We start from the raw sequence: 23,904 nt of genomic DNA, 5'->3' as shown, positions 1-23,904 counted from the left end.
GCTGTGAGGTGAGGCTCATTAACTTGTTGTTGTTATTGTTATTATTAAATTCCTACATGATTCTGACATGGATACAAGCTGGGGAAACACTGGGTTAGTGAAGGGGGTTACAGGCCTTGGTGCCTTGGCAAGTCATCCTATCTGAAACTGTTTCCCTGTCTACAAAGTGACAGCTTTGTGTAACCATTTTGAAAAATTTTGTAAGGACTTAATATAATATATACATATATGTTATATATGTATAATATATACTATATATATATAATATATAGTATATATATTATATATATATATGTATATATAATATAATATATACAAAACACTTAGAATAGTACCAGGCTTCGAGGATGCTCAATAAATGCTGGGAGTTATTTCTGGCTAGAGTGTTTACCCCAAGCCCATGCCTGCTTTCCTGCCTGAGAGAGGTTGGCCAGGCACCAGAGGAACCACACTGACCTCCTAGCTTTCTTCCTTACCGGTGTCTCCAAGGCAAAAAGCATACCAGGCCCACCTCACAGCCCTCTAGAAAACACGTTAGGGTTGCTGTTCTTCCCTCCAAAACTCCTCAAGAGTTGTCTGCTCCAGATTTCTTAGAATTTTAATACCTTTCTCTCCTCTATCAAATGTCTTACTCCTGGTTTCCAGTACACTGTTCTTCCTAGAAGCCCTGTTAACTGGGAGGCCCTTCCTGAAGAAGTGGGGTCTGGAAGAGATCCTCAATTTTTTCACTTACAAAATGGGAATAAGATCCTTTTCCCAGGGTTGTGAAATTTTAATTTTTAGGATAATACAACTCAGAATGAATTAGCCCTGAGTTCTAGAAGCTTTGTTATAGATAAACTCCATGTTTAGAGATCTCTTACATACTTCTCAGTTTTCTAAATTTTTCCAAATAATTGCAGCTATCAGATATGTAAGTTATAGATAAATGAGGGGTTACTTTTAATTTTTTCCTTCAGTTATCAAATACTGATTTTTCCTGCTGTGGTCAAGTTACTGTACTAAAAATTGAGGGACAAACCTGAATTTGAATCCCTGTTCTGAGAGTCCTTGGGAGAGTTAGTTAATCCTAAAATTGAAATACTATTACTCAGATGGCAGTTGTGAGACCGGAGGAGATAGGGAATGTATATATATTATACATCAAGTGAGCATTTAACAAGTGTTAGTTCTTCTGTCATGCTCAGCTTTTTCCTTTTCTCTTAAGACTTGATCCCTCTTCTTCAAGTAGGCAGGGAGGAAACCTGTATTTTTTGAGACTGAAATATGGACCAGGCTTTGTACTAGGCACTTCAATTCTTTTAGTCCTTACATCAGCCTTGTGGGATAGATAATGATATTATGTCCATTTTACAGATGAAGAAATAATAACTCAAGGAAATTAAAGAACTACCCCAAACTCAAACATAATAAATGACTGAGCTGGGATTCCGATCAGATCTGTCTTGCTCGCAGATCTGTGCTCTTTCCACAGCTCCAGTGTTCTTTTCAGTCTTCATGCAGCTACTTCAGGGGCCTCCTCTGTTTGTGGGCTGTTGACTCTGCCTCCTTACTCCCTTTTACCCTAGGAAATCTGCTTTTATTTAGACATACAAAGCTTGCTCACAAATTCTTTCTTTTTTTTTTAATAAATTTATTTATTTATTTATTTTTGGCTGTGTTGGGTCTTCGTTGCTGTGCGCGGGCTTTCTCTAGTTGCGGCGAGTGGGGGCTACTCTTCGTTGCGTTGTGAGGACTTCTCATTGTGGTGACTTCTCTTGTTGTGGAGCGCAGGCTCTAGGTGTGCAGACTCAGTAGTTGTGGCGTGCAGGCTCAGTAGCTGTGGCACACAGGCTTAGTTGCTCTGCGGCATGTGGGGTCTTCCCGGACCAGGTATCGAACCCGTGTCCCCTGCATTGGCAGGCAGATTCTTAACCACTACGCCACCAGAGAAGTCCCGCTCACAAATTTTTAATAGTGTTTTGTTGCTTAAAATAAAAAACTTGGACTCCACTACACTATATCATGACATCTCAAGGAACATATAACCTAGTAGAAATTATAAATTTATAAAAACACTCATAATAAAAGGTAGTACGTGATGAGTGTCAAGACTGAGGTGCAAATCAGGTTTTGTTGGGTGTTTACTGGGGACGTGTGGTGTGGGAACAGGTAGGAATGGTGAAGCTGTTGGAGATGGTGGCATTTGAGATTCATGCTAAAGGAAGGGTGAACTGGGAGGGAGTGGGCAGGAATAGAGAGCAAAGGTGAGAGAGCACATGCTAGGGGAAAAGGAGAGGCAGGCAGTATAGCTGGAAATAATTATTCTTTTGCATACAAGATGGTGTCTTTTTAGATAGTGAAATAAAAACCCAGATTTTGGATCTATGATGCAGCATTAACATAAATGAAAATAGTTAATCTCAGTATAGCGGTGTTTTACTTTAAAAAGTATGGTGTCTGTGATAGATAATAATTTGGGGGGGGGAATGCAAGTATATAAGGTGATTAAGATGTATCCACTGTTTCAATATGGGGAGTAATTACTGCATATCCTATTGTTCTTTTAGTGTGTGAAATTAACAATATTCCTGTTTTAGAGGAACAAGGAAAAGTACCAGGAGGTTACCTGAGGGGAAGGGATATAATATGCCTGATTTAAGCACATTAGTTGTTCTACCATATTTATGTAAAGGAAAGATTACTTTATATATTTGCATTTTAAGCCCACTGGTGTATTTTTTCTCTTAGTGTTAAGGAGGGAAGTCATAATGCTCTGCGCATCATCCCCTTATGCTTCATTCCTTGTGAACTGTCAGCACTCGCAGTTTTAAATCTTGGAAATTGTGTTGAGGCCAAGGTTTTCAAACTCAGAATAGTAAATCAATCAATCAGTCTTTGTATGTAACAAATCTTGGCAACACCTACCCTTTAATATTGTCCAGGATGTTATTATTTATAGTTCTATTTTGGGAAGGGAACTCAGTCACTCACTGGACTTCATTATTATAAAGAAAGGTCTTGTTTGAACAGGTGTTTATTAATTGGCACAATTCTCTTGGCTTTCCTGGTGCAGTTTGGTTTCATGAATAAAGCTGCTTATTATAATAGACACATAGCTCAGGAAGGGATCCATTTTTCTGGCTTTATCAGCTATCCCAAAAGATAGCCACATGAGTTTTCCCTTGTTTTGACAGCTAAATATTTTCTCTAAACAAAATAACATTCAAATATATAACGTAGAAGAGTTTCTCAGTCAAATTTAATATAGTAGGTTTTTTTTTCATTTTTGATGTAGGAAAAATTTCATTCAACGAGTAGATTTTGGATTGTAAATTGAATTATTCTTCTAAAAAAATTACATTAATATTCCTAGTTAGAGTATACCTAAATTAGTAAGTGTACCAGTTTTTGCTGTTTTTCCACCAGAAACTAATTTAATATTTTAACTCTTTTTTTTTTAGAACTTTTGTTTTCCATTTTTATCTAGTCTTTTGACAACACGTTTTAAAACAGTTCTGTTTTCCTATTAACCTGGCAAGCACTTTGAATTATTTCAGTGGTAGAATGGATTTGCCAACCATGCTATCCTGAACACTTGTGAATGAGTTTCATATGTTGTCTAAAGTAGAACAGAGCTGGCGGCTAGCGCATTGGAAAACTGAACCTATGACCTTTGCTTCTTTAAGTTCTCTATGATCATCAGCTGAGTAGTAAGCCACAAAAGTTGGCTAAATCAATCTCATTGGCATATTTGGGAATATTACCTTTGATTGAGCTGTGCAAGGTGATGAGTATACAAATTCTTAGGAAAAAACAGAATTATTGGGTAGGAGCATGTAAAATAGCTGATGTGACTAATAATGAAATACATTATTTAACATTTCTTAATGCATTTATACTGTGCTCCACTTAACCTGTGTTTTTCATTTTGGAAACAAATGCGGCAACAACAAGAATAACGGCTAAAATGTGTGTTCATTTAAGCTACCTTGGTCTGGTACCTTGTGATACTGCTATTCAGTTAAGAACTTTTAAAAAATATTAAATATGGAAGCTAATACTTAGCTTTGGTGTATCCATTCACTAGACTGTTTTATGTTACTTTTGTTTCTTTAACAATTTGTTTCAGGTGGAGTTTATCCAGAAATTTTCCCCAAAAGAAGCAGAAAATCTGCTTCTGTGGCAATATATTTCCTTTCAGGCATTACCTGCTGAGCTTAGGAAACAAACTGCACTTGAGGTCAGCAGATCAGGCACTGCACAGTGCAGGAAGTGGCTAAGCAGCAGTCGAACGTTGGGAGAACTTGAGTCTCTGGTAAGATAATTTTGATGGCCTTGATTCATTCAGTAGCTGTTTATTAAGCTCGGTTACTGGGGATGTACTGTTAAAAAGACAGACAGTTTGTGCCCTCAGGTTAGAATCTAGCAAGAGGTTCAGATTTCTACATTGTACGAGTCTTTGAGAAACTACTATTATCTTGATTGATGTAAATGTTAGCGGGGGAGAGTGTCTGTAGCTCAAGACACATTGGAACAACATGAAACACATTATGAAATACTTTATTTGTAGTATTTTTGCTGACATTATCTCTGGATTAGGCAGACATGATTCTTCTATTTGATGTACAACCCTCATTTTATGCAAACCTCTTCAGAGCTCTTATGTACCTTTCTATTTAGAATGCTCCCTCTTAAAATAATGGAATAAAAAAGAAATTCATCTGTAAGTAAAGAAAAATACAATTTAAAAAACTGAATATAGTACATGTAGTTAAGTGTTTATTTGCTAATTCTTTGATTGATTCATTCATATTTTGAATGCTCATATGTGTCAAGCTCTGTTTTAGGCATTGGAAATATATCAGGGAACAAAACAAACAAAAATTCCTGCTCTCATGGACTTACATTCTAGCTTAGCTGTGGACAGAGAAGTAATAAATATATATATTCATAATATATATTATATATCAGTTTGTGATGAGAAGAATCAAGCAAGGATGAAGACAGGGCATTCAAGGGGATGAGGACCTATTTGCAGTTTTAAATTATGAGTTCAGGGTTTTCTCAGGACTTATATTTCTATAATGAGTGTAAATGTTCTGATACTCTGTTACATAATGGCACTTGACCATAATCATCAAGATAATTTAAAACATTTACATACATTGAAAGGGAATATAAATTTTTATGTGCCTTTATTTTGGGAAAAGTATTAATTACCTAGTTAGGAGTAGGTGAACTTGTTCAGATGTTGCAGTTATTGTGCACAGATTTCTATAGTAAAGACAAAACGTCTTTTGTATTAGATAAAATAAAAGCACCTATTTTCTAAAATTCAGCAGATTTTTGCTCTATGACCAAAACTTTAGTTCAGCAGGTCACTTAACATGCTTATTTGTAAAAGGAAATAAGTAAATCATAAATTAAAAGCTGTATGGTAATTACATAAAATTAAGTGTGGTTGTTGACGTATAATGGATGAAAGGCAAGGTTACTGATTGTTACCACGCCCAAACCAACCCCATTCCTGGCCAGTCAGAGAGAGATGTGATATATAGATAAGAGCGAATCCAGGGAAAATTGTCTTTAGTTTCAAATTCTAGATAGTGTACTTAGGTACTATATTTGTTTATTGAATGCAGTGTTGCTGAAAAATTTTAAAGTTTATAAAACAGCAGCAACAATAAACTGGTAACTTTAAAAGACTGCTAAGTATATAATGTAAAAATATAAAATTTTTAGTTGAAGATTATAAATTAGCTTGACCGTACTGGCCATTTGTATCAAACCTATTTATTAAAATATGATGGTGTTTACATTTTGTTAAATTTTCAACCTAAAAGGAAAAAAAGTTTCTTTATTTAGAAAAATGAAGCAAATGTTTCTGTGTATAAGGAAAATTAGTTTTAGCAAAATATACATGTATTAAAGAAATCGCTGAAGAGATGGTTTTGGGTCTTAGAAATATAACTCTACATGGGTTTTTATGAAGAGTTGTAAGTAACTGAAAACCTCCAGGTAATTGGGTTCCAGCTTCTTTAGACTGGTATCTAAACTCAGGTCCTTTCCCTGTCTCTCCCCTTTAGAACACAGTGCTCTCTGCTTTGCTTGCTGTATGTAATTCTGCTAGTGAAGCTCTGGATATGGGACAGCAAACTGCAGTTAAGGAAGTTGGGAGTCAGCTTTGGGCTCTTTTAAACATTAAACTGGTAAGGAAAGCAACTAATCATTTCCCTGAAAAACAAATAAAATATTGAAAAAAGAATAATACTGAAATTTCCCTGTAGAGTAAAATGTATGTAATTTATTTATTTATTTTGCGGTACGCAGGCCTCTCACTGTTGTGGCCTCTCCCATTGCAGAGCACAGGCTCCGGACGTGCAGGCTCAGCGGCCATGACTCACGGGCCCATGTGGGATCCTCCCGTACCGGGGCACGAACCCGTGTCCCCTGCATCGGTAGGCGGACTCCCAACCACTGCACCACCAGGGAAGCCCTGTATGTAATTTCTTTAGGTTCTTCGTAGAACTTGTGATTAGAACTTAAAATACCTACTGGTACTCTTTCAGCCAGTTGTATTTAAGAGTGTGATAGGGCTTTCCTGGTGGCGCAGGGGTTGAGAGTCCGCCTGCCGATGCAGGGGACATGGGTTCGTGCCCCGATCCGGGAAGAGCCCACATGCCGCGAAGCGCCTGGGCCCGTGAGCCATGGCCGCTGAGCCTGCGCGTCCGGAGCCTGTGCTCCGCAACGGGAGAGGCCACGAAAGTGAGAGGCCCGCGCACCGCGATGAGGAGTGGCCCCCGCTTGCCGCAACTGGAGAAAAAGCCCTCGCACAGAAACGAAGACCCAACACAGACAAAAATAAATAATTTTTTTTTTAAAAAAAAGGAAAAAGTGTGATAGAATTATATTAGTAAAACTAGAACCTACTGAAGTGAAAGTGAGGTTCTAGCTAACTATTTTCAAGACCAGTTTGATCCTATTTTTTAAAAAAATCTCTTCTATTGTTTTCTTCTGTCTTTGGTTGGTATAGCTTGTTTGTTATTCCAGGGTCTTTTTATAAAATCTTTTGGGCAGTGGAGAGTGGTGTGGCTTAAAGGTGGAAGGGGCAAGTAAATGCATGTGGCTAATTGGTATTACTCTTTTCCAGAAAAGCCAGAAAGCCAAGTGATGATCAGGCTAGAATTAGAATGATGTGTGTTCCACAGATCATTGTAGTTTAGAAATCATATTTAGTTAAATATCTAAATATGACATTTAAGTTGAAATAAATGTGTGACCTCTGGTTGTCCCGGTCAATGGAAGCTGAAGGCAACATTCACACTTGGGAAATAATAGAAATGGTTTTGCAGATGATGTTTTATCATTAAAGTTTATGTCTAAGGTCAGACTTCACTACTGCAGCATTTTGACTTCAATGAGTACTTTCCTCTGATCCTTAAAAATCATTCAATAAATATTCACTGAGGACCTCTCTTGGTGATATAGCTTACAATATCATGATAGGAACAATTATGGAGAGGAGAAATGGAATTCTAAGGAGACTAAGGAATAAGCAAGCTTTTTCAGTGACAGATAAAAGTAATTAGATCCCCATCTGAGTTAAATCTTGGTTTGAAACATGGCTCTGCTTTTTCCTAGCTCTGTGATCTAGAGCAAATTATTTAACCTTTCTGCCCCTTTTTCTTATTAAAGTGATAATACCTATCTCACAGTTATAAGGAATAAGTGAGGTAATAAAGTGCTTAGCATATATAATAAATGCAAATGTTGCTATTCTCATGTAATTGAAAATTTTCACCAAAATTATTTTGTGCTTCTTATTTAAGGTAACAGGTCAACCTTATGTTCAACAGACACTCTGCCTTTTACTTCCACTGCTGGGATTTTTCATTCAAACTCTAGATCCTCAGCTGATAAGTCAGGTAAGAATAGTGAGCAAGTTATCTGTTCTTCTCTTATCTCCTTGATGCTGAGTAGTCAGACCTTTTTCATTGTTGCTGCTAACTGCTCAGGAAAAATCCCTGAGGTTAGGAGTCATAGTTTACGTGTGAACCCTGCATTCATAGCATTTTCAAAGGCATGCTAGCAGCTGTGGGAGTGTGGAATATAACCACCATGGACTTAAGGATAATCCTCATTGTTTCTTTGAAGAAATAAAATGACTAAGGAGGAGCACTACTGAATTTTCTCTCTGGCCCCCAGCTTGCGTGGCAGAACAGGGGTCACTGGGGGATCCGTGTGGTGTTGCCTCAGGTATGCCTCGCTTTTGGAGGTTCTAAGCAATGGAGAGAGGGAAAAACGGAGAAGGCCTTCATCTTACCTGAAGTGATTTGAGGCTTTGGAATGAGTCCATACTAGACAGACTTGATCCCCAAATTCAGGAGTGGCTTAAGCTTACAGTCACTTAAGAAACAAAAACTGTCCCGAGGTAAAGCTAACCTTTCCTATTCAGGAGGATGACAGAAGAAGTAATACCCTGTCACAGCATATTGCAGAGTGAGACTAGCAACACTTCGTTTTTAGTAACTCTGGTTTCTGGTTGTGCACATGAAGAACTTAGCATTAACAAATATTTACTAATTAGGTATATTTTAAATTACCATTATGTGTAATTACAGAGAATGAGAATATAATAAAATAATTGACTCAAATTATGTTGATTCTGAAGATTCTAGTTGTTTTTGAAAAATTAAATAGTGATCGTTTTAATGTAAATAATTTTGCCTATCTTCAAAAACTCCAAATAACATTTTAAAATTTCAACATAATTTTTCATTTAGATATTGCCTCCTTTATAGACTAGCTCAGTGCTCCTTTAAACCAAGGGTTGGCAAACTATGGCCTCCTGGCTAGATTCTGCCCTCCTGTTTTCAGCACAAGTGCTTTTTACAATGATTTTTACATTTTTAAAGGTTAAAAAAATTGTGTGTGTGTGTATGTGTATGTATATATATGTAACAGGGAACACGTTGCCTGCAAAGCCTAAAATATTTACCATCTGGCCCTTTACAGAAAGTTGGCCAACCCATGTTTTAAATAATGAACTTCTCTCTCTAGAATTTAAAATACAAAATAATTTTGAAGATTTAAAAGAAGAGCACTGGTATATCATTTTTCAGAAACACATGGATTTTTAATTTTTTTTACAGTGGTTGGTAGGACTGATGTTGTAATGATTGACTCAGTCATTTTGTTTTATTAAAATTCCACCTGTGAAGTGTAGGCTTTGTGGAATGTTCGACTGTCCTGGGTTTGGTTTTGTTTCCCCTCCTACATACCCATCAAAATCTTAGTCATGTCTCTACAAAGCATTTGTTTTCATTTATAACTGTTCTTTGGTCTTTGTGCCCTTAGGTAATAACTTTGCAGACCTCACTACTCAAATCAGAGCCTCCTGACCATGTTCGTTTGGCAGTTCTTGATTTTCTGTCTTCCCTGGGAAAACTTTTTATACCTCAAGCCATCCAGGTAATAATACTCTCTTAATTCTTTTGTTCCCATGTTAACAAAATCTCTAAGAATTACTGATGGATTTTCAGGCTTTAATTTCTGAAATTCTGTGGATTGTTGACAAAGAAAATTGGGGGAAAAATATATTTTGTGAAGAGAGGGTAACTGTCAAAATAGAACTCATTTTATTTACTTTTAGAAAAATATATGTTGACATACAAGTAATTTATAGGGTTGGCTATGGTGTGAGATTTATTCTAGTCGGGCTCTAGCACACAAAGTTCCTGAGGAAGGAAAACATATTTATGTCTTCTAGAGAGTGGTGTATAATGAGGAAATGGGGTGATTTATAAAAGTTATTCTCTTGGTTTTATATCCATGAAAGGCAGCCTGTTTGTTTAAGACGATATTTTTGAAAATGTTGCAAAGTATATATAGAGTTGACAAATGGATATTTATTTATAAAACTGTAAAGGCCTGGCAATACACTTCTACTGAACTTTAAGACATGCTTCACAGCAAAAGGAGGTCTTCCTCCAAAATTGAGTTTTTTCTTCCTTATTACTGTCTGTGGTCAAAACAACAATTCTAGACAGTTGACCTTTTTTTCCCACCTCCACGGGAGATACTACACTATAAAGAGTTCAGTGATGAGAACTTTTTACGTTAACTTGAGCAAAAACATGATGGACGGACATTATCTCAGTACGTGTTGATTAAAACCTTTGAAACCAAAAATTGAACTGGTTAGTTTCTAAAGGGCTCTCTTGTTCACAGGTAAACAATACCATACCGTTTGTTTTCATCACGTAAGGTGTCTCATGAGATAAGTGTGTACTCGCCAGCTTCTTTTCAACTCTCTGGACAAAAGTATTCAAAGATACTTGGATTTGAGCTATCTTCTTTTTAGCATAAAACGAATGTATTCTAAAATGCTGCTTCATTAGTGCATAACTACTGACCCTAATGGGCCCAGAACCTATGGAACAAATGTTTTATTAGCAGACATTACCTTACATATTCCCAGGAGTGAAATTAAGGTGTGAAGAAATTTTGGGGATTCATCAGCATATGAGAGGCATTTGACGCCACATGATGAAATTGATTCATTTATTCATTCAAGAAAAAACTTGAGTTCTTGCTATGTGTCAGGCACTATTTTAATCACTGGGGGTTCAGTAATGAATGAAACTAATAAATACTGACTCTCAACTGTTGTGAGGCAACAGACTAATAAAGTGGGGATATATGTAGTGTACTAAATGGTGGTGAATGCTACGGAGAGAAATAAAGCAGGGAAGGGGAAGAAAGAATGTGTATGTTACGGGGGCAGAGTCTTAAATCGAACTTTGTCACTGGAGTCCTCACCACGGTGACATGTGGGTAAAACCTGAAGCTGAGAGAGCAAGCCAAGCAGGTATCTGGGGAAAGCATTTCCAGAGCAGGGGAAATAGTAAATGGAAGTCCCTGAGATGGGAGCACGCCTGATAGGAGAGCTAACGCAGAGGCAGTGGGGCTTTGCAGGCTGTGGTGAGGACTTTGGTTTTTACTCTGAGGGAAACGGGAAGCTACTGGAAGGATTTGAGCGAAAGAGTGACATGATTTAACATGTTTTAACACGTGTTCACCGGGACAGAATTACGGAAATTTGACAACGTTAGAATAATCAGTGTACTCTGCTGAGGTTTCCCTCTATTTAATAAGGTTTGGTTTTCTTTTTAGGACAAAATTCTGCCCCACCTATCTTCTGTTTTTGCCTTACTGCTAGCTGACAGGAATTGGCTACTAGAACAACATTCCTTGGAGGCGTTTACTCAGTTTGCTGAGGTAATTAGAAGGCCAGTCTATCACAGTGACCTCTAAAATAATTTAGTATCTCAGATATTCCAAAACATTCCAAAAACATTTATTGAGCTGCTTTTGTATCTCAGTCATAGTATTTTCTGCTGGAGGATATATTACTAGTCATCTATTTTACAGGACCTAAAAATGAGACCCAGAGAAGTGAGGTGACTTTCCTAAGGTCCTATGAGTAGTAACAATCAGAACAGGCCTTCAGACCAGGTGTACTAACTCAGACACTATTTTGGGGTCGATTGAGAGTACATTTCATCTCCACCTATCACAGGGGCTAGAGTTTGATGAACACAGACCTGTTAGCTTGGTTCTGTAGAGAAGGCGACCCTGCCGTTGGGTTACTTTTACCCACTGTAGTGCAGCGTGCCTGTGGTCATAAGGGGGCCCAGAGATGTTGGGATGACTGGGCAGAAGTCCTTACAGCTTACAGCTCCACACTTGTGCAGAACATTGTATTAATTATCCTAAGGCATCCTGAAATAACTATGAGCTTATTATCTTTTGAGTATCCTCTGGCACTGAGTATTTTCTTTTAAAATGCATTTTTAATTAAGGTAGCTCTTAAAACTCATGTACTTGTCTTTGCAAGCTGTTGAAATATATTGAAATTAGTTTTGTCAAATCTTTTAATAGGGAACAAATCATGAAGAGATAGTTCCACAGTGTCTCAGTTCTGAAGAAACAAAGAAGAAAGTTGTATCTTTTCTGGAGAAGGTATTTTATTTATATAGAATCAAAATAGTAGTAGCACATATTTTGTTCTTTATCATGTTACTTTTTTTTTCAAATTATAACCAAGTTGAATATCTTTGTTAGCTCCAATTTTTCACAGTGCTTATTAACACAGTGGTGACCCACATTATTATTAAGCAGTTGGGACCTCATTACAAGTCAGAAGTAAAACACTTTGGAGTTGCTCTGCCTGTAGTTTGGGATACTATTGCATTGATCATTCAGGCAGTGAGATGAAGAATGAGGATCCCTCACCTGTTACTCATCAGAATTAGATTCACATGTAGAATCGTAGGCCTGCGAGGATCATGTTCACCCCTGTAATTCAGTCATGGCTTTTCCAAATAGTGACTTTCCAAACTGTTGAATCGTATGGCTCCCATATTTGTGCATGCTTTGAAACTTATATGGAGATAGTGGTAGGATGTAAGTTAAAGGTTAATTGAAGCACTCATAGAACAGTTACACCACAAATTTAGAATGCTAGGAGAAAGTGAATTATGCTTAAGTACTTAATTTTTTAATATAATCTCATTATTGAACTGGACTGTGTCTCTTATTATTTTTATATATGCATATATTACATATCAGCTGGATGATAAGTAAGTGTGTGCACATGTTGCTTTTAACAATTTCTCACCCTATTCAGTAAAGGCTATCAGACTATCATTTTTCTGTAGGGAAGGAGAACACTGTGGAATAATTTTACCCCAATTACACTGAGGATACATTTACAGATGACTGCAACTTACTTCCAAAATTTGCTTAGTTCACAGGCTAAACCAGAGCAGTTTAACATCCGGCACTTAAACACGCAGGCCTTTTCACCTTCTGAATATCACACCATTTTAATATTGAGTAGAGAATGCTAATGTTGATGTTTGCTTGGTTTTTCATGGTCTCTGGCAGACGGGGTTTGTAGAGGAAACTGCAGCTGCCAGAGTGGAACGTGTCAAACAGGAAAAAGGTACCTTCTGGGAGCCCTTTGCTAAAGTTACTGTAGAAGAAGCAAAGAAGTCAGCTTTACAGGTATGGACTGCTTTTCAGTGTGGATCAAGCTTTAATAAGAAATTCTGCCTTATTACTTACTGATAAAACAGAAACTAGCATGGTTCTTGGCCTCATACTGAATATCAAAATAAATAGATCTAGACATGTAAAATTGTTTTATGGTAGCTACTCTTAAAAATCACATTTCTTCTTCTGAAAGGTTATCAACACATAGAACAGAGGAGGGACTACAAAAAAAGTTTTAAAAATCATACAAAATATACTCTTAACATAACTGTCAATTATTTGTAGTAACCTTTGGGAAAGTTATGTCTTTGTACCAGTGATGCTACAAATGCAGTAGTTTCTGAACCACAGAAGAAAACCAATTAACTTACCTTCCAAAATGTTTACTTTGATCCTTTGCCTCATTCATCAAATCAGCCTAAGAGTTTTTGGCACTGTCTAGAAATCACATCTACCTATTAAAAGGCAGAAATCTGATACCTCTAAGGATATTAAACTTGTTTTGAGCAGTAATAGTATATTTGGAACGGTAATCCATAATGGTAAATTTAAGTTACAGTTCTCATTAAAAAAAAAAAAATTGTTTTTAAGACATGTTAACTTTTATGCCTTACATCTGTAAAGTTAAATGTATCAGTAGTATAAATAAGCCCTCAAGAATTTATATGTTATGAGCTTCCTTAGGAAGACAGGGATTATAAAAACTGTCTCGGCCCCAATCCTTCTTCCCCTTCCTGGTGCGGTGATGTTAGAAACCCTGGCAATTTACTGAACTGGCTCCGAACGCATCATTATAAACTCAGCATTAAAAAGAAAAACAGCAGGCATTTAGAAAATTCATATTTGGAGCTTTTTTGTAAGGACAGATTATATGGCTAAAGAATACTCACTGGAAGTTACTGGACAAGGCAGCACTTCTTAGTTTCCTTCAACCTTGAGCATTAATGGTAGTAGCAGCCTGAATCCCTGTGACAAACCAAAAATGCCTTCACATCTCTCTCCAGACGCTTGCAGGGGGCGGGTGCCCTCCTGCGCTTGTGAACCAATAACCGGAATAAAATTTTCATATAAAACTTTACAGCTTTAGAATTTGTCCTTATAAGCTTTACTCTAGTCCAAAGGAAAGTTCTTTATTTTTACAATTTTGGAATGGGTATCATGGCACTACTTGTTTTTCTCATTTGCCAGCCTTCTGCGAAAAGAGCCCGTCACGAGCTCCCCTTGGAAGAAGAGTACAGGTCAGCACTGCAAGCAGCAACAGCGGCCTTGGAGGCAATCGAGTTATTACTCCAAAAGTCTCCTCCTCCAGACTGGCTTCTGACAAAAATGGAGATACTCCAAGAAAGGATTGATAAGCTAAAACATCATGTATTCTAGGGTGAAAACTGAATGGACTGGACCATATTAATTATCGCTAGGTAAGAGTTGGATGATTTTTTCTGTCATCCTACAGTGCATTTCACCTATAGATGAAAATATTGATGTAATTATATGTCTGTACATTTTCTAACACATAAAACTTTTCTAAAGTTGATTCTAGTTAAAATAGTCTTTATTGGACATTTAGAGAACAGGATGGTGGGGATATATCTCATGAAGAGCTTTGGTACAAGGTAATAATACAGGAACAGTCGGTAACTCACTCAGATAGTACATCTGTAAACAAATAAACTGCCTAAGGAAACCTTAGCAATTTAAAATCATTTATATACTTTATAGCTAAAATTTTTTCAATAAGTTGATTTCATAATAGAGCTTACTCTTCTGACAAAGAAATAGCACAAAATTAAGCTAATCAGCTTGAGTTTTTGTATTTATTTTCTTTACTTCCAGAATTGTTCTGGAAAAAAGCAGTAAGGTCAACCTTTCCACAGCCACTTGCTCTTCACAGAAACTGGCCTCAGTCAGACACACAGCCTCTTCCTCTGAGAAGGGCTGTGAACCTCTGCACCGCCCAGGGCTCCCCGCCAGCACGCCAGGTCTCACACTTCTGTTGGCACTGACTGGAAAAAGAGCTCCTGGTATGAGAAAAACAGGATGCTTTTGGGTTTTCTTGTCTGCAGAGCCTGCTTTTGAGGTATTTGATTTTTTAAAAAAGGAATCCATTTTCCTAAAGATTAACTCACACCCGTTGTCACCAGGTATTGTCTTCCCAGTTCAGGTCGCCATCTTCTCCCCAGCCTGCAGCCTCTCCCTGCAACAAAAGAAAGCAAGCCAAGGGCAACCTGCTGAAACAAATCATGTTCAGATTTGAAAGATCAGGAATTTAAAAGGGGCGCAACGCGTGTCTTTTGATGCCAGAATACATTTCCTTGTACTAAGTAAAATAATTTACTGGACTAGGAAGCTGAAAAGTAGAATTACTTTGGTTCCAGAATTACAAAACCACAGTATTGGGAAATAACGTTCCAAGGACCATATAAGCCAGTAAAATCAGCTTGATGACACCACATTCTTGGTTTAATCCCTTTTCCAGACAAAAAAGATTATTATTGTAAAAAGTGGCCCATTTATTAGCCCAAGCACTGCTACATTTTTCTAGGGAACGAAAGATGCCATTTATAGGAACTGATCTTATTCATTTTATGCTTGATCATGTTACCCAATTGTGGACATCAGTCTTTTCTCTCACTGGGAAAACAGCATGTTTGTTATCAATGGGACAGTGCAGCTGCTACCTGTGAGGGAAGCATAAACTATTATGCACAATTTAATAATCCTCACCTCAGTAATTTCTGCTGCAGCAAATTTTGAGGAAAAGTGCATCACTGATGAGACGTTATCCTTGTTGGGAGCTACTGTTTCTGTCCTCAGTTCAGGTAAAATAAGAATAGCAGCTGAAGGCTTAATTTCTGGGATCATATCAGCAAACCAATCCAACTCTGGGTCTTTTACTGGCTTCTTTTTCACCTGTATGGTAAACTCCTCTCCTAAACCAAGTTCTGATGGAGCTTTAAGGCGCCTTTCTTGTGACGACACTTTTGGTGGCTTGGTTTGGTCTGGGTCATCCCTGCTTCGTGCAAGACTGGTCTTTTGGGGTAGGCTTGATTTCAAAGGCTTGGCCTCTTCAGTGAGTGGACGCAAAGTAGGAGTGGCCTTTTGCTCCCCTGAGGTGACAGGTCTTGCAGCCGTGATTCCACCTCCTGGGTTTATTTCAGTATCTACACCGCTGGGCTCAAAGTCATCCCAAGCCGCCGCCTCTGCATTCAAGTCGGTGAATGGCGACCTGGCAGCAGCATGGGGGTCTGCAGGGCAAATCTCTGTGTCGACAGGTTTGTCCTCAGGCTCCTCAGGCTCGCTCCAGTCAGGCCACTCCTCAGACTTTTTAGAACTCGACGGGAACTTTTCACTGTCTCCTGAGGTGATTTTCACATCTGAGATTCCGTTGATGGGAAATTTAATAGGCTGAGAAAACTGATCGCCTGTGGGAGATAAGTACAAGAATTATTCTCATAAAACGTTGGTTTTAAGAACAAGCAATATATTTAGGAGAAAGTTAACAGATCTATACAGAAACGTATAGATCCAATTCCTTGGAAATATCCATGTACACTGAAGTATGAGATATCCCAGCAGAACATAAATCAACAAAGATGTGATGTAAGTTAAACAAATACTTAAATCGTAATTTGATGGAAGCATCGCAAGCAACAACTAACTGGAGCATCTAATCCTTTACTAAATATTCAGACATACTGTTTATTGGCATAACTGTCTACAAACAAAGATAAAAATGTTCTAAGCCAGGCGATGTTACCCTTGAGATATTAATTACGTACACCCTGAAAAAGTGTTGTGTGCTCAAATAAGTTTGCCTCGCCCAACATATCCTCATTTTAAACAGATTTTCTTAAGTGCAGTCAAGTCACTGAAGTCTTGTGCAGTGTGGTCTGATTCTGTGCTCAATTCCCCAAACTTATTTAACCACAGAACTCCTCTTTCACAGCACGCCTATTAACATCTTCCAGAACTATCATTCTTTGATGATACAATTTGTAAGAAGTCCCAAAGTAAAGTATCTGGTGCAAAAAAGAATTCAAGCAACGTCTTCACCAGTTATGAAGAAAAGACAGGTATATACCCTATAGTCCAGGGAAAAAAAACAGACCCAAGCTGACTACATAATTACAAATAATAAGAAAAATCAGTCTCAATATTCCCAAAGTGCCCTTAAGGTTCAGAATTTAAACTTATTACTCAGGAAAACATTCACCCAAGCAGTGGAACAGCTATATAAGTTTAATGAATCTACCTGTCTGTAAAAGAGTACTGTAGTAATCTCGCTGTATGTGCTTCTTGCTGGTGATGGGCACGTTGCCAGAAAAACATTTAGGGAATATGCTAGAGGAGGGGTTCTTCAAGACAGGTGAGATCTGACTGCGCTGGCTGCAGATGACGTGCGTGGGAGAATCTGAAGATAAATAAAAAAACCCCAAAAATGAAAGGGGTAGTAAATTGCTTCTTTTCCTATCACATGTTAGGTGAGCAATGGTTAAGGGAAAAGGGTATATTTAACACAGATAAAAGATAAGTTGCAGAAAGAGGGCACCTCCAAATATTTGAAGAAACATAGTTACTAAGGAAGGGACTGCCTGTCCTAGAGGCATTTAAGAACAGGCTGTGTCCACATGGTGGTAATGGCACAGTAAGGTTTCAAGCATAGGTGAGCAGTTGAAGTAGACAGAAAACAAAACCTTTAGGATACCTAGTTATAAAAGTTAACAGCCTTTAAAAACATCTTAGTGGTTATTTAAAATCATACTTGATTCTACTTACTTTCCTTTTAAGAAAAAAGAGTACAAACACACCAATGTGAATGTACTTAATGCCCCAAGACTGTACACTTAAAATGTTTAAAATGGTAAACTTTGTTACAGACATTTAATGCCCAACTGGGAAAAGGAAAGTGTTTTAAGAAAATGTTGTCTTTAACAGCTTATCAGAAAGTTCATACTCAAGAGTGGGTATTGCGCAAAAGGATCCTAGCAAAATTTCTGGCCGAATACTTCCTCTGCCTTGGAAAAGTGAGGGTGAGGGGGATGGCCTGGGCTAACTCATCACAGGCCGCAGCTCCCCTCCTCAGCGCAGCCTGACCTCTACAAGCCCTCCACCCTCTTGCTTATTTCTGCCACTCTCCTCCCTGCTGAAGTCCTACTCATTTTTCTTACAAAATGTCCCCTTCTCTAAATTGTCCTCCCTAACTCTTGTTCATGCAGACTTATTTCTCTTAGGTACACTTTTCACTAACCTCCATATTAGCCCTTATGTCTGACCATGCAGGTAAACTGTAAAAGAACAGAAGGAAAAAGATAAAAGTCTAAGAGTACCTCTTTTACATACGCCCCTTCCCCAGCAGTCCCCCATGTCCTGTAGAAGAAGGGCCTCTCTTTTCTATAAACTTGGAATGTAGGCTGCCACCAGGGCTCCCAGCCATCTTGGATGAAAAGCCTAACATGGCAAGTCAGTGGGATTAGTTTCAAAGTTTTCAGGAAAATCTATTTTAGTAAAAACTTATCTGCTGTAACGTCTAGAACCAGAAGACTCCATCCAATAAGTAAAAAAGATGTTCGGAGTGGGGACTTTTACTAATTGAACATGTAAATCTGCCCCCAGAGACTGACCCCTAAGCCTTATCTCAAAATTACACATACCCTCTCCTCCTGCCAGAAATTCCTCTGGGATGAAATATAAATCTTTCATCTGCTCTCTGTGCACTCTGCTAAAAGAAAAACTGGTAACAGCAGACCTCACTCAGTTTGGTATGGACATTTCATGGCTGAAGAGGAGGCGACAGCTTCTCCATCGCCCTCTTTAAGCTCCCTGGAGCCACACTGACACTGATTCATTAGCACCGAGGAAGAACTGAACTCTCTTCAAAACGTCAGGAAGTCAGTGTCGCTTTAAAAATTCTCTTGGCATCAAAATTAGAGAGCAGTCTATCTGACAGTTCCTTTCTACTAATAACTTTCCATGCTATCTACTCACTATGACTGAGAACCAGATTAGAGATCCAGAGCTTCATAACACGTCATCATCCTTCAGGGTTATACAAAGGAGCAAAGAAGCAATGACACTGTTGATAAAAAATTCTTATCCTTGACTTTTATAGCCTACAAAGATCAGAAACTACTGCTACTTCCACGTAACATCCAATGGGAACATACCAGAAATAAGGATATTTTTTTCTCTTGATTTCTTGAAGTACCTAAAAATCAAGAGCTTGTCACCTAACAGGCCATCAAAATCAAAAGAACTTAAACATCTGGTGTTGTTAAGAGCTGCTACAACCTTTTTGGAAACTGACACTATCTATTAAAATTTTAAATATTCAATATATTCTCTGACTCAGAAGTCCAAAAATGAGTGCAATAGCCATCAGTAGGGAAATCACTGAATGAATTATATTCAATGAAATATTAGGCAGCTGTCAAAAAACAAAATAAAACAAAACTATTAGGCAGTTATGTACTGACCTGGAGACAGGTCCCTGATAAGCTGCTATGTGAAAAAAAAATCAAGTTGTAGAATTGTGCATAATATATATATTTTTTAAATCCTATGTGTGTGTGTAAACATACATTTGTGTGTCTTTGTGGGCTTAGAAAAAAGGATGAAAGAATTCCCACTAAGCCATTAAAACTGGTTACCTTAGACGCCCCAGAAGGAGCTGGGGGAGGGAAATCATTTAACTTTTTCCTTATGTATCATTTGAATACAATCTATCTGCATTATCTGTATAATGTTTAAAATCTAATAAATTAAAACAACAACACACTAGGCCTTTTAATCATTCTTACCTTGTGGGGAAAGGTCCATAGTTTTAGTAAAACTTGGTGCAGTGCATTTGAAGACCTTGGTTCTTTCTCCTCCCACAACCACCTCTGGTCCAAGTAGAGAGACCAACACTGCCAGGCTGTGAAGAGTAATTGCCACAATGGAATCGCTGGTATCACGCAGGCCCAGTAATACCTAGGAGTGAATTGGGTAATAAGTGTATGCAGCCATATTGCCTGTCTCTTTCTCCCCTGGTAAACAAGTAGTTGGGCTGCAATCAGTTTGTGCTTGCTCAAGTGAACTTCATTTCTTAGATACGCGTTCTAGGTCAGTAGCTCGCAACCTATCTGGTCAAGGACCAATATTTTCTCCCAATCCATCACAGCCTGATACTTTTCCAAAAATAAAACAAAAATGAAATTAAGTAGATAAATACATTAGAAATATATTAGGAATAAGATGACTATGTTAAATTACTATAAAAGGTTTTAGATTTGTCCACGATGCCTGTTGACTCTTGCCTCCAAACCAAGGCCACAGAGTCCTCCCAAGAGCTAGCTCAGCACTTTTAAGCCTACAGCACCGAGTATTCCCGGGTGGTCTTCCATCCAAGTACTAACCAGGCCTGACCCTGCTTAGCATCTGAGATCAGATGAGACAGATGCATTCAGGGTGGGAAGGCTGTAGACAATTCCCCAACCAAATTCTTGGTGAATCTGAATACTCCAACTGAAAAACAGAGTTGCTGAATGGATTAAAAAACCAAGACTCATCTATATGATGTCATAGGAGACTCACTTCAGGTGTAAGTACATACATAGACTGACGGTGAAGGAATGGAAAAAGATGTTCCATGCAAATGAAAACCAAAAGAAGGGTGAGGTAAGTTACACCTGTATCAGACAAAACTGACTTTAAAACAAAGACTGTAATAAGAAACAAAGCAGGCATTACATAATGATAAAGGGGTCAAATCCAACATTTATAACATTTATAAATATTTATGCACTAAACATAGGAGCGCCTAAATATACAAAGCAAATATTAACAGACCCTAAAGGGAGAAACTGAGCAATACAGTAATAGTAGGGGACTTTAATATCCCATTTACATCAATGGATAGATCATCCAGACAGAAAGTCAGTAAGAAAACACTGGCCTTGAATGACACATTAGATTAGATGGACTTAACAGATATACAAAGAACATTTCATGCCAAAGCAACAGAACACACATTCTTCTCAAGTGCACACGGAACATTCTCCAGGACAGATCATATGTTAGGTGACAAAACAAGACTTGATAAATTTAAGAAGACTGAAATCATATCAAGCATCTTTTCTGACAGTAAAAAAACTAGAAATCAATTACAAGAAGAAAACTGGAAAATTCAAATATGTGGAGGTTAAACAGTATGCCACTGAACAACCAATGATTCAAAGGAGAAATCAAAAAATACCTTGCAACACATGAAAATGGAAGTAAAACATACCAAAATCTATGGGACACAGCCAAAAGCAGTTCTAAGAAGGAAGTTCATAGTGATAAGTGCCTGCCTGAAGAAACAAGAAAAATCCCAAATAAACGACTAATTCTATACCTCAAGAAACTAGAAAAAGACGAACAAAGGAAGCTCACAGAAGGAAGAAAGTATCACAGCAGAAATAAATGAAATAGAGACTAAAAAGACAATAGAAAAAAAATTCAATGAAACTAAGAGCTAATTTATTCAAAAGGTAAAATTGACAAATCTTTAGCGAGATTCACCAAGAGAGGACTCAAATAAAATCAGAAATGAAAGAGGAGATGCTACAACTGATACCACACAAAGGACCACAAGAGATTACTATGAAAAATTACATGCCAACAAATTTGACAAACCAGAAGAAATGGATAAACTCCTAGAAACATACAACCTATCAAGACTGAATCATAAAGAAATAGAAAATCTGAACAGACAGGTCAAGTAAGGAGATTGACTCAGTAACCAAAAACCTACCAACAAACAAAAGTCCAGACACAGATGGCTTCACTGGTGAAGTCTACCAAACATTCAAAGAATTAATACCAATCCTTCTCAAATCCTTCCAAAAAATAGAAGAAGAGGGAACTCATTTTTAAAAGGCCAGCATTACCCTGACACCAAAACCAGAGGACACCACAAGAAAAGAAAATTACAGGCCAATATCCCTGATGAATATAGATGCCAAAATACTCAACAGAATTAGAAAACAAATTCAACAATACATTAAAAGGATCACATACCACGATCAAGTGGGATTTATTCCAGTGATGCCAGGATGGTTGAACATATGCAAAAAATCAATGTAATACACCACATTAACAAAATGAAGGATAAAAATCATATGATCATCTCAATAAATGCAGAAAAAGCATCTGACAAAATTCAACATCCATTCATGATAACTCCCAACAAACTGGGTATAGAGGAAACATACTTCAACATAGTAAAGGCCATATATGACAAGTCCACAGCTAACATTATACTGAAAAGCTGAAAGCCTTCTCTCTGAGATTAGGAACAAGCCAAGGATGCCTGCTCTTGCCAACACGGTATTAGAAGTCCTAGCCACAGCAATTAGGCAAGAAAAAAAAAGATATTTAAATCAGAAAGTAAGAAGTAAAATGGTCACTTTTTGCAGATGACATAATACTATATGTAGAAAACCTTAAAGACTCCAACAAAAAACTTTTAGAACTAATAATGATTTCAGTAAAGTCACAGAATACACAATCAATATACAGAAATCTGTACTATTTCTATACACTAATAATGGACTGTCAGAAACAGAAAGAAAACAATCTCATTTACAATTGCATCAAAGAATAAAATACCTAGAAATAAATTTAACCAAGGAAGTGAAAGACCTGTACACTAAAAACTATAGGACACTGATGAAAGAAACTGAAGAAGACATAAATAAATGGAAAGATATTCTGTGCTCATGGACTGGAAGAACTAGTACTGTTAATAAACTGCCCATACTACCCTAGGCAATCTACAGATCCAATGCAAGCCCTATCAAAATTCCAATGGCATTTTTCACAGAAATAGAACAATCCTAAAATTTGTATGAAACCACAAAAGACTCTGAAGAGCCAAAGCAATCTTCAGAAAGAAAAACAAAGCTGGAAGCATCACACGCCCTGATTTCAAACCATATTACAAAGCTATAGTAATCAAAACAGTATAGTACTGGCATAAAACAGTCACACAGGTCAATGGAACAAAATAGAGAGCCCAGAAATAAACGTATACATATATGGTCAACTAATTTATGACAAAAAGAGCCAAGAACATACAATGCAGAAAGGATAGTCTATTCAATAAAGTGTTGGGAAAACTGGACAGTTACATGCAAAAGAATGAAACTGGACCACTATGTTATACCACATACAAAAATTAACTCAAAATGGGTTAATGACTTAAATGTAAGACCTGAAACCATAAAGCCCCTAGAAAAAAACATGGGCAGCAAGTTCTGTGACACCAGTCTTGGTGATGAGTTTTTGGATCTGACACCAAAAGCAAAGGTTACAAAAGCAAAAAACAAAGAAGTGGGACTACATCAAACTAAAAACCTTCTGCATAGCAAAGGAAACCATCAACAAAGTAAAAAGGTAATCTACTGAATGGGAGAAAATATTTGCAAATTGTACATGTGATAAGAGGTTAATATCCAAAATATACCAAAAAACTCATACAACTCAAAAGCAAAAACAGTTTGATTAAAAAGTAGGTTGAAGATATGAATAGACATTTTTTCCAAAGACAACAGAAAGATGGTCACCAGGTATGTGAAAAGATGCTCAACATCATTAAACAACAGGAAAATGCAAATCAAAACCACGGTCAGATATCACCACACACCTGTCAGAATGGGTATTATCAAAAAGACAAGAAACAACAGGTGATGGCGAGGATGTGGCGAAAAAGGAACCTTTGTGTCTGTTGGTGGGAATTTATATTGGTGTAGCCACTATGGAAAACAGTACAGAGGTTCCTCAAAAAATTAAAAATAGAACTACCATACCATCCAGTGATTCTACTTCTGGGTATTTCTTTGA

The 23,904-nt window shown here is 37.5% G+C and overlaps 2 protein-coding genes and 1 pseudogene across 10 annotated transcripts in view; 1 reads left to right on the top strand and 2 right to left on the bottom strand.

Annotated features, from left to right (window-relative positions):
- FIRRM (FIGNL1 interacting regulator of recombination and mitosis) overlaps positions 1–14,573 on the top strand; it is a 52,648-nt gene extending 38,075 nt beyond the window's left edge. For 2 of the 3 annotated variants that reach the window (XM_060133414.1, XM_060133431.1), the window contains 8 exons: positions 4,112–4,297; positions 6,069–6,191; positions 7,812–7,907; positions 9,340–9,453; positions 11,158–11,262; positions 11,926–12,006; positions 12,934–13,053; positions 14,230–14,573. In XM_060133414.1, coding sequence (XP_059989397.1) covers positions 4,112–4,297; positions 6,069–6,191; positions 7,812–7,907; positions 9,340–9,453; positions 11,158–11,262; positions 11,926–12,006; positions 12,934–13,053; positions 14,230–14,418 — 1,014 coding nt within the window. In that variant the 3' untranslated portion in view covers positions 14,419–14,573. The remainder of the gene's footprint in view (positions 1–4,111; positions 4,298–6,068; positions 6,192–7,811; positions 7,908–9,339; positions 9,454–11,157; positions 11,263–11,925; positions 12,007–12,933; positions 13,054–14,229) is intronic. The other variant, XM_060133423.1, reaches the window with a different exon arrangement.
- Positions 14,574–14,575: 2 nt separating this feature from the next.
- Positions 14,576–23,904, bottom strand: part of SCYL3 (SCY1 like pseudokinase 3) — a 39,752-nt gene continuing 30,423 nt past the window's right edge. For 2 of the 7 annotated variants that reach the window (XM_060133497.1, XM_060133506.1), the window contains exons 11-14: positions 19,839–20,010; positions 17,294–17,452; positions 15,766–16,463; positions 14,576–15,266 (exon numbers count right to left, since the gene is read on the bottom strand). In XM_060133497.1, coding sequence (XP_059989480.1) covers positions 15,159–15,266; positions 15,766–16,463; positions 17,294–17,452; positions 19,839–20,010 — 1,137 coding nt within the window. In that variant the 3' untranslated portion in view covers positions 14,576–15,158. The remainder of the gene's footprint in view (positions 15,267–15,765; positions 16,464–17,293; positions 17,453–19,838; positions 20,011–23,904) is intronic. The other 5 variants (XM_060133516.1, XM_060133525.1, XM_060133542.1 and 2 more) reach the window with 3 other exon arrangements.
- LOC132516602 (5S ribosomal RNA) lies at positions 20,387–20,504 on the bottom strand (annotated as a pseudogene).

Source organism: Lagenorhynchus albirostris, chromosome 2, assembly GCF_949774975.1.
Source record: "Lagenorhynchus albirostris chromosome 2, mLagAlb1.1, whole genome shotgun sequence".
Classification (NCBI taxonomy): Eukaryota; Metazoa; Chordata; class Mammalia; order Artiodactyla; family Delphinidae; genus Lagenorhynchus; species Lagenorhynchus albirostris.
The sequence above is the reverse complement of the archived record's forward strand: the minus strand, read 5'-3'. Positions and strand labels throughout refer to the sequence as shown.